The following is a 15,099-nucleotide window of genomic DNA, read 5'->3' on the forward strand; positions in this document are numbered from 1 at the left end:
AAATGAATGTTTATGGTGTTCTGAAGAAGAAGAAAAAAAAATTGAAACACTTTTAATGCTCCCACTTTGAGTGATCATCAAACCTGAGAGCTACTTCTGAAGTCTTTATAATTCAACTTCAGAACCCGGACGAGCCCCCACGAGGGTCCGCGCCAAGAGCCTCTCAGCGTCCCAGATTGAAGTTTCATGGAAAGCTCTTCCCTGGAATGCCAGTAAGAAAAGAGTGCTGGGCTACGAGGTAAACAACAAGGATATCCTGTGTATCGTTTACTCCATGTCTGCTTTCAGTGCTCGCAACTCAGTGTGATTATGTGTGTGTGTGTGCAGGTGTGGGGACGGTTGAATCGTGTTCTCTTTTATTATTGATGAATGTCTTAGGCTAATGTACAATACCTTGGGCAGAGGAGATAATTGCTTGCTGCATGCATAATGGCCCAAGCTATTCCCAAGGCTTTGGGGTTTAATTTTTATTTTTTATTTTTTTCTTGTTGCTTTCCCAAGTGCTGTAACCTATAACGATTTCTGCACTTCCACACTGCTTTAGGGAAAGAACATTTCACTTTGAATCCAACAGTTTCACATGCTGCCTTTCCGCTCAGATGGCCATTGTCATTTTAATTGTGATCATCTGCAATCCAGTATGTGAACAAAGGCGCTACTTTCTTCCACTGAGTGCACGAAGTGGCAGGAATAACAATTGTTGACCACTAAAAGTCAACAGAGAAGCAGGCGAGGTCTGAGAAAAGCATTCTTGCAAGGAAAGTCAAATTATATTTGGGACGTGAAGCATGCCTGCTGTTTCTGCCCTGACAAACACAGTGACAAAGAAAACCTGTTATCAGTATTTGTTGGCAGGGAATTGTTGAATATTTTTGCTCCTTTTATTTGTTTCGCCTTTCCACCCCCCCCCCCCCCCCCCCCCCCCACACATCACTCAGCTTAAGCTATCATACTTGTCCATTTGACACATGTAGATCACATTGAGCATAGAAACTAACACTGCATCTTCCATCCAGTTGATTTCACGTCATCTTATTTTCCTGACAGGATGTCGCCGAATCCTTTGAAAGTGTCTGTTTTTGAGTCCATCTCTTTTTCTGCCTTGTTGATTTTCAGCTGAGGTACTGGAGTCGAAGGGAAAAGGAGGACACGGGCAGTGTGCACAGAACTGTGGGAAACCAGACATCAACCATTATTCACGGTTTAAAAGGCAGCACCACATATTACATCTCGGTGAGGGCATATAATACTGCGGGAAGTGGACCGCCCAGCACCACCATCAACATTACCACCAAAAAGCCACGTATGTCGCAAGTCTACTTTAAGCTTTCAACGGCTTTACACCTTTACAAGTCTGTCTGTTTGTTTTTTTCCAGCACCAAGCCAGCCTCCAGGTAAAGTGATGTGGAACACATCCAACTCCAAGATTATATTAAACTGGGAGCAGGTTAAAGCCCTGGAGAATGAGTCGGAGGTCACAGGTTATAAAGTAAGCGTCCTGTTATTTTTTTCTCTCCATCTGTGGGTAATCTTTGTCTCTATGCTTTTTTTGAACTAATAACCTGGCTTCACTGTGTTAGGTGCTCTACAAAAAGAACCGACACAGTCATCCCAATGTCATGGAGACAAACACCACCTCAGTGGAGCTCTCCCTGCCCACTGATGAGGATTATATTATCCAGATCAAACCATTTGGCGAGGGAGGGGATGGCAGCAGTAGCCGGCAGATCACCATCCCAAGGGTACCAGGTCAGTGGAGAGCTAGTTAGTGTCCTCTGTGCTCAGCTGCATTATCTGCTCCCCTGCTGACTGCCTGAACAGGAGAGATTAGTGATCATCATCTGGAGGCGCACAGAGAGCAGGGAAATAAAGTGCTACATGAGACCTTAGCGCAATTTAAACACCAGAAGGAACAGCAAATTATTGCACTACGAATTACAGCGCAACCTCCAATGTCAAATGCGTTCTATTCCAAAACAAGATGACCTTCAGTTTGTTCGTAGTCCCACTGGGAAAATGGAATCGAAAATAACCCATTCGGGCATCAAACAGTCAGCATCATAAGAATCTCAATCATTTCTTGGGCAAACGTTTTAATTAACAAAAAATTATGATGATTATTATTATTATTATTATTATCATCATTACCATTATTATTATTATTATTATTATTATTATTATTATTATTCATCCATTTTCTTAACCGCGTAATCCTCACAAGGGTTGCGGGGTTGCTGGAGCCTATCCCAGACGGTTTCGAGCAGTAGGTGGGGTACACCCGGAACTGGTTACCAGCCAATAAACTTTATTATTATTATTATTATTATCATTATTATCATCATTACCATTATTATTATTATTATTATTATTATTATTATTATTATTATTCATCCATTTTCTTAACCGCGTAATCCTCACAAGGGTTGCGGGGTTGCTGGAGCCTATCCCAGACGGATTCGAGCAGTAGGTGGGGTACGGAACTGGTTACCAGCCAATCAACTTTATTATTATTATTATTATTATTATTATTATTATTATTATTATTATTATTATTATTATTATTATCATCATTGTTTGCCCTGCGATTGGCTGGCAACCAGTCCGGGGTGTCCCCCGCCTACTGCCCAGAGCCAGCTGAGATAGGCGCCAGCACCCCCCGCGACCCTTGTGAGGAATAAGCGGTCAAGAAAATGGATGGATGGATGGATGGATGGATCATCATTGTTGTTATTACTGTATTTTCCGCACTATAACCCCGGGTTTACATCGGTTGCGGTTGCGGTGCGTTCCGGCGACGCAAGCAATTAGATTCCATTCATTCGAATGGTGCAGTTTACACCGCTTGAGGGTGCGTTGCGTGTCGACTGCGTCTCAGCTGCGGCGTGCCGCAGCCCTTCCGCAAGGATAGCCTATTTTCTATTTTTGCCGGACGCCGCAGCGGTAGGCCTCCGGCAAATGGCAAGCTAGCACAAAACACATCGAGCGGGACAGGAAGACCGACGCAGTTTCAAAATAAATATCCTGTTACCTTTCAAGATAAAACACTCGCCAGCTCCTATTTCGCAAGTATGCTAGCAAAACGTGATGTGGGCGTAGACGGGCCTGGAGTTAACGTGCGAGGTGCTCATTCACGGTGTAGACACCAGCGAACATGGACGAGGAGAGGTTTATATTGGAGGTGGAAAGCCACAAAATAATAAAAGTCCACCTCTCTTTCTGCTTCTCTGTTGAGCACAGACTTTCTGTGTGTTTGTCGTTGTTTTTAATGCCACATGATCGCGCGCGATCACGCGAGACACGGCGGGAAGTGGTCGGCGACGGAGCTGCCGGACCGCAGCTGTGCGGAGCCGGTGTGGATTGGCCAAAAAATTGACGCGTCCGGAGCACACAGTCAAGACGCACCGCACCGCAGCCGCACCGCACACGCAACCGGTGTAAACCCGGGGTAAGGCACACCTAAGAGCCTTCAATTTTTTCAAAAGCTGACCATGCGCCTTATAATTCAGTGCGCCTTATATATGGATCAATATTGAGCCGCAACAGGTCTCGCTGTCAAGACGCTATCAGTGACCCTGCACAATCGGTGACGCGCATGTGCAGAATATCCCGTCATCTTGGATCGCTAGCTATTACTAATACTTTACGTCAGAGAAAATAATAAAACAGCTGTTTATTCATTTTGAGAGTGAATGGAGTTGTCAGAAAGCTGGTTTGTAATCTATTTATAAAGTTTGACTGACCTATCTGACTGTTTTGTTGACATTCCCTTTAGTGCAGCACCATCTAATGGATGCATAACGTAACCCCAGCCTCTACTGTAGCGCCTAATATATGGAAAAAGTTTTAAAATGTCATTCATTGAAGGTGCGCCTTATAATGCGGTGCGCCTTATAGTGCGGAAAATACGTTATTATTATTATTATTATTATTATTGTTATTATTATTATTATTATTATTATTATTATTATTATTGTGCGTTTTTCCATCGCTGGAAGCTTTGGGGAACTTTTCAGTTTACCTTGGTAAAATTCAGTTTGGGCGTTTTTCCATCAACAACCACCAGGGTAATTAAATTCCCCAGGGGGCATCAACGTACTATCTCAGCAGCAGGGTCTTGCTGAGCCAGGCAGGAACTTTGAGGGGACGGGCTGCAATGGCCACGGCTGATTGGTCAAATTTGGGGGCATTGTTTTTACATCAGCTGGGCTCAGTCAAACTCATTTGAATTAATTACCGAGAACTCTAAGACGCTGTGGAAACACAATTCTAAATTCCCTGATGAACTTTTACAACCAAGAACTCCCTTTACCCAGAACTCAAAGTTCCTGGGCTTGTTGGTGGGAAAATGCTTATTATTATCATCCATCCATCCATTGTCTTGACATTATCATCATCATCGTCATTATTATTATTATTATTATTATTATTATTATTATTATTATTATTATTATTAGTCATCCATCCATTTTCTTAACCGCTTAATCCTCACAAGGGTTGTGGGGTTGCTGGAGCCTATCCCAGCCGGCTTTGGACAGTAGGTGGGGTACACCCTGAACTGGTTGCCAGCCAATCAATTTTATTATTATTATTATTAGTAGTAGTAGTATTATTATTATTATTATTATTATTGTTATTGTTGTTGTTATTATTATTACTATTATTATTATTATTATTAGGGGTGTGAATTGCCTAGTACCTGACGATTCGATCCGTATCACGATTCACAGGTCGCGATTCGATTCGATACCGATTAATCCCGATATGAATTTACAAGTCGATTGTTGAGATTTTTTTACTCAAATTTAGAAAATACCATTCAGTAAACTTGTACATCTACACTGTAAAATTTGTATGAAAATGTATTATTTATTGATCTGAAAGTTCAGTCTTATAACTGTAAGCTACTGTATTTAACAAACAGGTTGTAACATTTTTCATGTTTGAACAATGTTGAAATAAAATATTAAGGCTTAATGTTCCATTGATATAACATTCTTCCATACTTAAGGTGTGAAATTTAGACGTTTTGTTGAATATTTTTCCATCAAAAATGGGTGTTAAAAAATCGATTCGACTGCCTATTGAATCGATTCGAGAATTGCGTGCTGTAGTATCGCGATATATTCCCGAATCAATTTTTTTAACACCCCTAATTATTATTATTATTATTATTATTATTATTAATGTTTTGTTGTTGTTGCTGTATTAAGCTGTGTTAAAGTATGATTAGAGTAAAACAAACTGGTGCTAAACCGTATCATCCCTAGTCGGTTGTAGACCAGGGTTATTATAGTTCACGGAAACTAATGAAATAAATAAAACAGAAAAAGTTTTGAAAGAAATAAAGTAAAAAAAAAAAAAAGATATCTTTTAAGTTTTTGCATAAATTATGTGTGGTAATACCTTTATATTTTCCACCGCCCCATCCACTACACCTCTACATTGAAAGAAATAAGTCAATGGACGTGCTTTGGCACAATCCTTCCACATAAAAACAAATAATGCTGATCAAAACATAAGAGAGTAAGTCTAGACAGTTCTTTTACTAGATGAATCCGATTCTCAGTATTCTTGCCAGTCTTTATGCTCTCATTACCTTTTTAGGTCCCAATGCAGTCGGCTCGGCATCCAAGGTCTCCACTCTATCAGCCCTCAGTACAATAGCGCTGTCTTTCACTGCGCGGACATCTTTATGACGAACAGCTCCCGGCAGACCTTGCATCTAAAGAGAAGACAGTCTACAGCTGAACGCAGACAGACCTCTCTGCTGTAACTAGACCCATTCCTTTTGATTTCGAGGCCAAAGGAATACACCGGTGAAAATACAAATACAAAACATGCCACTGGGACATTTGGGAAGGTTTTTTTCTTGCAGCACCTTGGCTACAAGAGGAATATGTACAGATGTCATGACGATGTTGTTACCAAAGCCGCTTTCATCAGAAGAGGAGAAACAAAATGTTGTTGTGCGCATCTTTTTTGTATGACATTGCAAGCTTTACTTGTTTTCCCCTGCAGTCGAGACATATCGGGTTGATGATTAACAGTATGCCAGGTCAAAATTTCCCACTAGGTGGTGAAGATGGAAAGCTGAAAGCAAACCAGACTAAGTTGATTTTGAATACATTTACAATAGGCCTATTATTTTTTTTATACAATACAGTACATATATTGAGTGTGTCACACTGGGACTTTCATAACAATTCATCAAATCAAGTTACACACAAGGTGACAATTGCTTAGATTAGATGCATATCTTTGTGTGCACCTTTGAAATAGCAAACCTGTTTTGCCCATGAATACAAATCCATCTTAAAAATAAATAAATAAATAATAATAATAATAATCGTGTGGAAGTAAAGGGTTAGCATACAATGATTTTAAAACTAGTCCTCTTTGGTAATTGAACACATATTCAAGTCAAATAACTACGGAAGCCTGGACTTGCCAATGTGGACTAAACAGTTTTGATTGCACGGCTATGTCGTTCGAACGTACTACAATGTCATTCAAACTAATTGATCAGGTCGTTTGAATGTATTGGTACTGTAAAGTTGTTCAAATGTATTGGTAAAGTTGTTCAAATATATTGGTAAAACGAAGGCAAAATGCTACAAACATTAAAAAAATATTTCCCATAATGCCAAGGGGTGTTGACTTGTGCATGCACAATTGTGATTTAACCGCATGGTGTTATGGGAACAAAATGCTACAAGTAATTACTGATAGGAAGTTTTGGTATCGCGGCGGGGGGGGGGGGGAATACCAGTATCAGTTGCCCTGTTTACTGATTATAAAAATAGATAATTGTTGTTCATTTCATGCAATAAAAAAGAAAATGCTATTGGGATATGTGCTCATTTTAATTACCTTTCTTTGCTTTTGATTTTATGTATCAAAAGTACTAGTGACATCATTACTTGGCATCAGTTTTGGTGCCTACTCAAGAGTTGAGTATTCATACTGCTATCAGTCTGAAAAAAAAAAATGAAAAAAAAGTGATATCAAACAGCCCCAGTTTTTAGTATTTGGCCTACATTTTAACAATACGTTCAAACAACTTTATGAATATATTTGAACAAGTTTGAAGTACGTTTAAACAAATTCATCAAGACATTCAAATGACTTTATAGTACATTCAAACGACATAGCCCAGTCCAAAGTGTTGACTCCACATTGGCAGTTGCGTAAATAAAATGATCTTCTGGGGTCTTCACTGATTGGTGGCTGTTCCATGCTCTACTTCCTTTGGGTTAGCCCTGCGTGACGAGCTATTCTTTGCCTTCTGTGTGCCTCATCATTACTTCAAAATCCTCAGGTCCTTCAAGAGCCTTAACTTATCATAATGTATATTGAGGACAGTAGAATCGTAGAGCTATGACGCAGCCGTAGTGATGTTTACATGCTGCTGTGTTGACCGGCGTTGGGGAGTTCGGAGTGGGTTGGCGGGGCGAGATTGATAGGCGAGTCGAGTTGAGGGATTTTGGCAATATGAGGCCTCGTGCATTTTTATAGTTGTGTGTTTTAAAGACAATGTTAAATGACAATGCTGCTGATCTTTCCTTTTCCCCACTCATAGTCTCCTGATGCTATGTGGGATGGCTGTGCTGAGGTGCTATACAGCCTGTATGTAGCTCTTAGGAAAGTGTAACTGTAAGGTCTTGCGCAGAATCATGCATCAGTGAATATGTAATATACTGTTTTGTACACTTCAAATCATTTATATGAGGGAAAAAAAATCTTTCTAAAAAAGTTGTCGTTCTTGGTTTTTATGTATAGTTCTGTTTCATACTGTTGCTAACTGTTGCTCAGCATGACTGTGCATATTCAATTCCTCTCGCTCCTGGCAAAGTGACTTCAATTCCGGATCATGCAGCATTCTTACGGTTCAAGCGCGGTAGAGTTTTGTGTATATTGTATGCGTACCCTGACATCTGAGCAACCATCGGCACCAAGTCCATTCTTGTGTCTAAGTCATGCCTATCAGACATGTCCAGTCTGCTCTACATGAGGGCTTCCTCTCTTGCTTTGTTGTTTATACCGTGTTAATAAAAGAAGATTGATTTATATAACAACACCGGATTCTCTTGGTTCTTTCCTCAATGATTAAAGATCGAAATGATTGTTGATAAACACCTGGGGCCCTATTTTTGTTCATAGGCACATGTGCACTCTGTTTTTTTTTTTTTTTAAAGAAAGAAAGAAAAAGGCACATTTTCATTTTCGCACAGATGCACGATGAAAGGATGGCATGGTGGAAGGTGCGGTCAGTGATGATCTTCTTGCACTTCTCTATACATCAGTGATGTCTAAGCTACGGCCTGGGGGCCATTTTTTTTTGCCAGCCGTCCATATTTTGGTGGCCCATGGCATACATGAAAAATGACATTTGACACGGCCTGCAAAGCTAGTAAAAAAAAAAAAAAAAAAAAAAAAGGTGGTGGTGGGCAGAACGACAAGGAATGTTTTTTTTTTTTTTTTTTTTTTTTTAATGGACCCCTTCATGGCCTACATCACGGTGACGTCAAGTTGTTTACTGGAGGCAAAAACAAACGCTGGAGGCAACGAAGTGCAGCTAGAAGTAAACAACGCTAGTTGTCTGTTTATTCTGTTCTATTTTTATCAGTTTACTCACATATTAACTCAAATGGCCGTTTTCAGCCTCCATTCCGATGTGAACTTTCTGTGAAAATATGCTGACCGGTGTTAGAACCACACGCCACTGAGGTGTTTTTGCCTCCAGCTAAGCCCCGCCCTTTAAATTGCGTCACATTGTTTACAAACTTTCAAGGGGTCTATTGGTGCTACTACTGATAATAAATTGGTTTATATATTGTACAGCTTTTCTAAATATGCAAAGATGCAACTAACTTGTTAAATAGTGATGGACAAATGAGGCTTAATGATTTATATTTTTTAATTTAATTATTTTTTTTTTACTCTTCTAGATGGCATTCTTGTTTTAAAAATGCAGTAGAAATTTAATTAATTTCCGTTGTACTTGCCTTCTGCGATTGGCCGGCAACCAGTGCAGGGTGTGCCCCGCCTACTGCCCAAAGCCAGCTGAGATAGGCTCCAGCACCCCCCACGACCCTTGTGAGGAATAAGCGGTCAAGAAAATGGATGGATGGATGTACAGTGTTCCCTCGTTTTCCGCTGGGGTTAGGTTCCAAAAAATACCCGCAATAAATGAAATCCGCGAAGTAGTTAGCTTTATGTTTTACAATTCTTATAAATGTTTTAAGGCTATAAAATCCAATTTATACACTTTTCTCATTGAGGCATTTACATGTTCTCACATTTCTCTCTTGTTCAAACTTTGACAATGTTCAAACCTTCATAAATTTTATATTACTGTAAAAAAAAATGTGCAAAATTGCACTTAAAAAAAAATCCGCGATACAGCGAGACCGCGAAAAGTGAACCGCGTTATAGCGAGGGAAGACTGTACGTGCCTTTATATTTAAGACAAGAGCACCATCTAGAGGAGTCAAAAATATTGCAAGTGCTTCATACAGCTTCCTTTTCCCATCACAGCCACTTACAACTGAAATAACACAATTACTCATTAAACACTGATTACCTATAATTGAATTTTAGAAGCAAAAATTGTTTATTCCATTTTCTGCTGTGTCAAGATCCGATTTTTGAGCATATCACAATAACGATCCTCAAGTAGCTGTTTTAAAAATGATCTGTTCATGACAGTTTATGCTTGTTTTGGTTTTTCAGTGCAGGGATGGGTCTAGTACATCTGGTGCAGGACAGGGCCATGGGCCACCCCAAATTCTTGAAAAATACTTCATTTATTTCTTAATCCTTTCCTTGCTTATTCAACTTTAACAGAAAGCTGTTATGTTTGAATCAGCCTCTCCACTGCATGTTCTCAATTAGGCCACAAGATGGGAATTTCACACCATACGAAAGTCATACTGTTATACAAGTAAACCAAAAAAAATATATCAACAAAATGTAATTGTGTAGTTTTAGCATGGTTAATAAATCAAAATTGAAAAATATTAAATTGGCCCTTGTGCCCGTCCATATTTCTATATGTGTCGATCTCTTGCATGGACTTCAGCAAGTTTGTTATGCTTCCGCCTTGTAGACATGTCTCTCTTGTGCTGAATTTAAATATAATGAGGGGAGGCGCTTCATTTGTCAATTCGAGTGTGTCCACTCCCACAGTGGCGCAAATGCCCCATTCTAGCTGCACCTGTCTATGAAAATGCCACAAGAAAGAAAACGCCGTCCATGCGTACAGTTTCACTGCGCTTTGCAGACTTGAGCTGGGTATGGAAATACGACCAACAGGCAGAGAAACTCGATGTTGGGCGATGTTGTTAAATTACCCATAATAATCAATTCAGGACGGCTCATTTACAGACTCGATTTCAGAAAGATTTAATTTGTTGTGCAATTTCGCACTTAATGGGTGGGCAGGTACTCCAAATAAATCGCCATCAGTGCATAAGCAATTAAAAAGGTTTCATTGTTTTTTTGCATTTGCTTTCAAAGTTGACAATTACCCCAAATGTTGCGTTTTAACAACCTCTGTGTTTACTAAATTAATATTAATTAGAAAGGCTGAGTTTAACCATAAAATACAATAATAATCCTAATTGAATCTTTTACCGGTCACGATACAAGAGCCTTTATTAACAATAAAAGTACGCCATTTCAAATTGTAACCCTCCATGTTCCACACATACAACTCCATCTACTGTTACATAAAGTCATATGGGTTTGTTAACCTATGAAGGTTTTTTTTTTTTTTTTTTTTTATAATAAACTGCCACGACTTTGAAATCTTCAGTTGCTCCTCATGGTAAGTATTCATTATTTGCACTAGATGGCGCTTTAAGCGCATGCAGGAGTGTTTGAATCCAAGTGTCAGCCTCTCCACTGCATTTACTCAATTAGGCCACAGGATGGCAATGTAACACAATACAAAAGTCGTACTGTGCTCCTGCATGCCAGATTGCTGGTCGGGCTGTGACACTTGACGTCACATGTTCGTTACAGGTTCATAGCCATCAGATTTCCCACGTGCTTTTTCCCTTTGTAATTGTGAAAATAATTTCCTGTGTGAGAATCAAAAACATACTTTGAACCATATTGAGACATTTATTTATGCATGTATGTTTTTCATTGTAGACCGAAAGCAAATACAGCACATACACACCACCATGCACTAGAGGAATGTATTACAAAAGCATTGGTGAATTGAAGGTGACGTTAGCTTGATGCTTCGGACGTTTATTCCCATAATCTGTACTTAATGCTGGTTTCTACTTTTAATTGTACCATAATACATTTTTTTGCATCTTGCTCAGGACTATAATGCTTCCAATTTTGAAAGATGTAAAGTATTGTCACATCCTTTTACCAGACTGTTCTGCACTTTTAAGGCATCGTGAACTCAGTCGTTCTGCGATTGCCTCGATCACCAGCACATATAAATTGGGCCTCTGGCTCTTGTGAGTACAACTCCAAATTTAAGGCACCCATAAATGTGACATTCCAAGTGCACTGTGCACTGTCTTTTCATTTGAACGTCATCTCTCATCCCTTCACAACCTGCTGCATTAAAGCCTATATCAAGCATGACATAGTTTACAGGATAACACTCAGAAATATGACTATATTATAAATAGATAAGTAACATGAGTTTCTTTCAGAACAGTGTGTGTATAGGCTCTCACCACTTCTTTTATCCCATCAGTAGTACTGAAGCAAAGACATTATTTTGCCAACAGTTTACAATTCAAGTGCTGCATTTCCTAGGTGCAACTTGGTATTTCTATTGTTTCCACACATACTAAATGATATACTGTCATGGGACAGTATGTGGACACTGAAAAATGATGAAAAAGTCAAAAGCGATGGCGGGTCTGTTTGGACTATCAGTGACTGTGTGCTATAGCGTTTTATACGTTCAGTATGCATGGCAGTTCACAGTTTTCTCCCTTTAGAAGACAGACGATAAGAAAAATGGCTGCTTATTGCAAATCTCACAAGCAGTATACTGCTGCGCTTGCCAGGAGCACAAGATTAACTTTGACAGCAAAAACAGCTAACATGGCTCAGAACTCGATCGGTAGAATTCATGTGGATGAGAACAATGCATAGTACAGTGTCAAAGGTAATCCAAGATATGATATTTAACACAACTCCAAACTCCTTTGCTTTAGTTTCAGGATTTAAAAGAAAGAAAGAAAGAAATAAAGAAAGAAATAAAGAAAGAAAGAAAGAAAGAAAGAAAGAAAGAAAGAAAGAAAACCTGTGACTTTGATGCTGATGGAAATTTGATTTTTAAAAAAATGCTTAAAAGAATCATGCAATCCTTTCAACAGTTATGCAAAGTTGTCGAACTATCCCTTCATTTCGTAGCATTTATTCAATTCAGCGTCTTGCGTGAGTGAGAACGTTGGAAGTACACCCAAGATTGATCACAAATCAATCTCAGGGAAACTGTGAATGGGGCATTGCGTTGGATCAGTTCCACACCAGATGCTAGGGATGTAACGATAAGGGCAATATCATGATACCGTGATATTAAGACTGCCACAACATCATCGTCGTCATGTTCACAATATTTAAAAGGAACACATCTGTTAAAAAAAAAAGCGATCAATGTGTGCTTGCATTAACCAGTAAGTGCCTCAATATTGTTCTTAGAGATTGTAGGTGGTTCATATGCATTGCTGTTATTTACAAAAGCACAATATTGTGTTTTTTTTTTTTTGTGATCTTATTTAAATATCGCCAACCCCCCCACAATATCGTGATAATTATGGTATCGTGATCTTCATATCATAATATCATATCGTGATGTTTGGATATCGTTACATCCCTACCATATTCATAAGTTATGTGAACCACTACACTACCAATTACCGTATCTGCCACAATATCTAAGACAGTGTTCCCAAACCTTTAGTGAGCCAAGGCACATATTTTACGTTAGAATAATCTCATGGCACACAACCAAACAAATGTCCGAAAAAGTATTTGACTTAAATGATACAGGCAAAATAACTACTGCACTTTCTTTCTATCTAGTTGAGGAGCATTTAAGTATTCTGCATGTCTCTGTACGTCACTGGCATAGATAAATGAACAAAAATACATTGTTATAATAATAAATAACAATAAAGTGAAATTGGATAATTTCCTGCGGCACACCTGACCCACTTACAGAATATGCCACGGCACAGTGGTTGGGGATCACTGTTCTCGGATATAATGTTCACAGTCCCTTGATGTTGCGCTGCCCATTCAGGGGGGGACAAAACGTAATAAACGTAAAATAACGTTGATGGTGGCATTCATAAGGATTTTAAAATACATCATTAAACGTTTTTGGCGGTCAAAGAGTTAAAGGTGGCAAAATTGTTGAAATAATTTGTCACATCCTCACAAAAAGGTGGTATTTGAACAGGGGTGTGTAGACTTTATATATATATATATATATATATATCCACAATTAGATACTGCCCATCTGGATAAGAGATCATTTTAAATTCTGCAAAGTACAGTGTGACATTTCAGCATGTTTACAACCAAGGACTGAAAATGCCCACCATCACAAAAATAACATTTATACCGCATTGGATCATGTAAACCAAAGAATTTACTTTGCAAGTAGAATAAAAAACATTTCTGAAACATATATTGATAATAAAATTGGTTCTAAAAATCCCACACCCAAACCAGACCATTTAAACAAAAACATTATTGGTGATGTCAGGAAATGGCAAATAAAAAATGGTCTTCATATCTTGGTTGCAAAGCCGATTCCCACACGAATGTGTCCAACCAACATCCGAATGTCTCACCTGGCCCAAACGTCCCTCGAGATTTCCCCACAATATGATCTGTACCACCGTGTCTTCAATGTTTAGTGGACAGATGAATTTTCCCAACAAAGTATTTTTGTTTAACACAAGGACATTCATATATTTATATTGTTATTGTTTTTTGCAAATCTCCTTTGCTGTTTTTGCATTTGAATCATGCAAGATATAATAATCTGATAATATACTGTACATATTTACTTATCTAGCATCACTGGGCATAAGCTTGATTCTCTATAGATAAAAATGTAAAAAGATTGTACGACATCTGATAACCCACCCGGATCGTGCCCCTTCTTTCTTCCAAAACATTTGATACGTATACATTTGTTATATGTACTGCATGTTAATGGTGCAAGGCATATGTTTGGAGTAAAGAAGGAAATGATTTAAAAATAAACCTGGCAGAGGCGTGTACAGTGAAACATAAATACAATACCCTAAACCTAAACAAGGGAACTGTGACCCAAACCGATTGAGTCATCCTCAAGCAGGTGATCCTTCCTGACAAATTAGGGCTGAGGTGCCTGCGACAGGAACCGGAGTCCAAGGTGAGGTCAGAGGCCAAGGTCACAGCAGGTTTGTCTCAAAGGACAGGGGGAGGTTGTCTACTGCTTTCACAGTCTGTTTTCAGGTGTGTAACAAGATCGTCCTTTTAGCAGGTTCATGGCATGCTGCACCAGGGGCGGGTCCTCTCATGTCCTCCGCCTCACGAGCCACTTTGGCCAATCAGGATTGTAACTACACAACATTGCATTGACAAGATCAATGACTGACTTTTGAACGCATACATTTGTTTGTTCTTCCTTTACCTTCTGCTGTAGCTCCTCAGTGGGAGACTCCGTTTCCCTTATAACCACGGCTTTTGTCACAAGCATGTCCGGGTGCTGCTGCTTGGCCTCCTGTATTGCCATCGCAAGGGCCTGGACACAAGTCAGGTCAAAGGATGAGTCAACTGCCAGCTGACTATCAAGAGTATATTGTGCAGTTATCCTTCCTCACCTGATGTTGATCAACATCATCATCTCCTGTGATGATAATCCTTTTCTCGATTCGGGTCTCTGAGTAACCTCCTTTGACCGTCTGCATGCAGCAGGCATACACAAAGAGGTTATTATTTGAAAACATGCTAAGGCTGTTGTTTGTAATTTGCTGTCAATATTTCATTTTTGTATTCTCTTGTCAAAAAGCACAGTGTGTGTAAAAACGTAACTTATTAGTAGGTATGTTTGATACCACT

General features: G+C 39.2%; 2 protein-coding genes across 9 annotated transcripts in view; one reads left to right on the plus strand and one right to left on the minus strand.

Moving 5' to 3' along the window:
• Positions 1–8,075, plus strand: part of LOC144023490 (contactin-4-like) — a 177,638-nt gene extending 169,563 nt beyond the window's left edge. For all 3 annotated transcript variants that reach the window (XM_077529033.1, XM_077529032.1, XM_077529034.1), the window contains exons 19-23: positions 123–238; positions 1,117–1,303; positions 1,377–1,489; positions 1,581–1,749; positions 5,605–8,075. In XM_077529033.1, the coding sequence (XP_077385159.1) occupies positions 123–238; positions 1,117–1,303; positions 1,377–1,489; positions 1,581–1,749; positions 5,605–5,696 (677 nt within the window). In that variant the 3' untranslated portion in view covers positions 5,697–8,075. The remainder of the gene's footprint in view (positions 1–122; positions 239–1,116; positions 1,304–1,376; positions 1,490–1,580; positions 1,750–5,604) is intronic.
• A 3,038-nt stretch (positions 8,076–11,113) lies between these two features.
• LOC144024588 (band 4.1-like protein 1) overlaps positions 11,114–15,099 on the minus strand; it is a 92,390-nt gene continuing 88,404 nt past the window's right edge. For all 6 annotated transcript variants that reach the window (XM_077531046.1, XM_077531043.1, XM_077531044.1 and 3 more), the window contains 3 exons: positions 14,862–14,942; positions 14,672–14,782; positions 11,114–14,600 (listed from right to left, as the gene is read on the minus strand). In XM_077531046.1, coding sequence (XP_077387172.1) covers positions 14,589–14,600; positions 14,672–14,782; positions 14,862–14,942 — 204 coding nt within the window. In that variant the 3' untranslated portion in view covers positions 11,114–14,588. The remainder of the gene's footprint in view (positions 14,601–14,671; positions 14,783–14,861; positions 14,943–15,099) is intronic.

This window comes from Festucalex cinctus, chromosome 8 (genome assembly GCF_051991245.1).
Source record: "Festucalex cinctus isolate MCC-2025b chromosome 8, RoL_Fcin_1.0, whole genome shotgun sequence".
Lineage (NCBI taxonomy): Eukaryota > Metazoa > Chordata > Actinopteri > Syngnathiformes > Syngnathidae > Festucalex > Festucalex cinctus.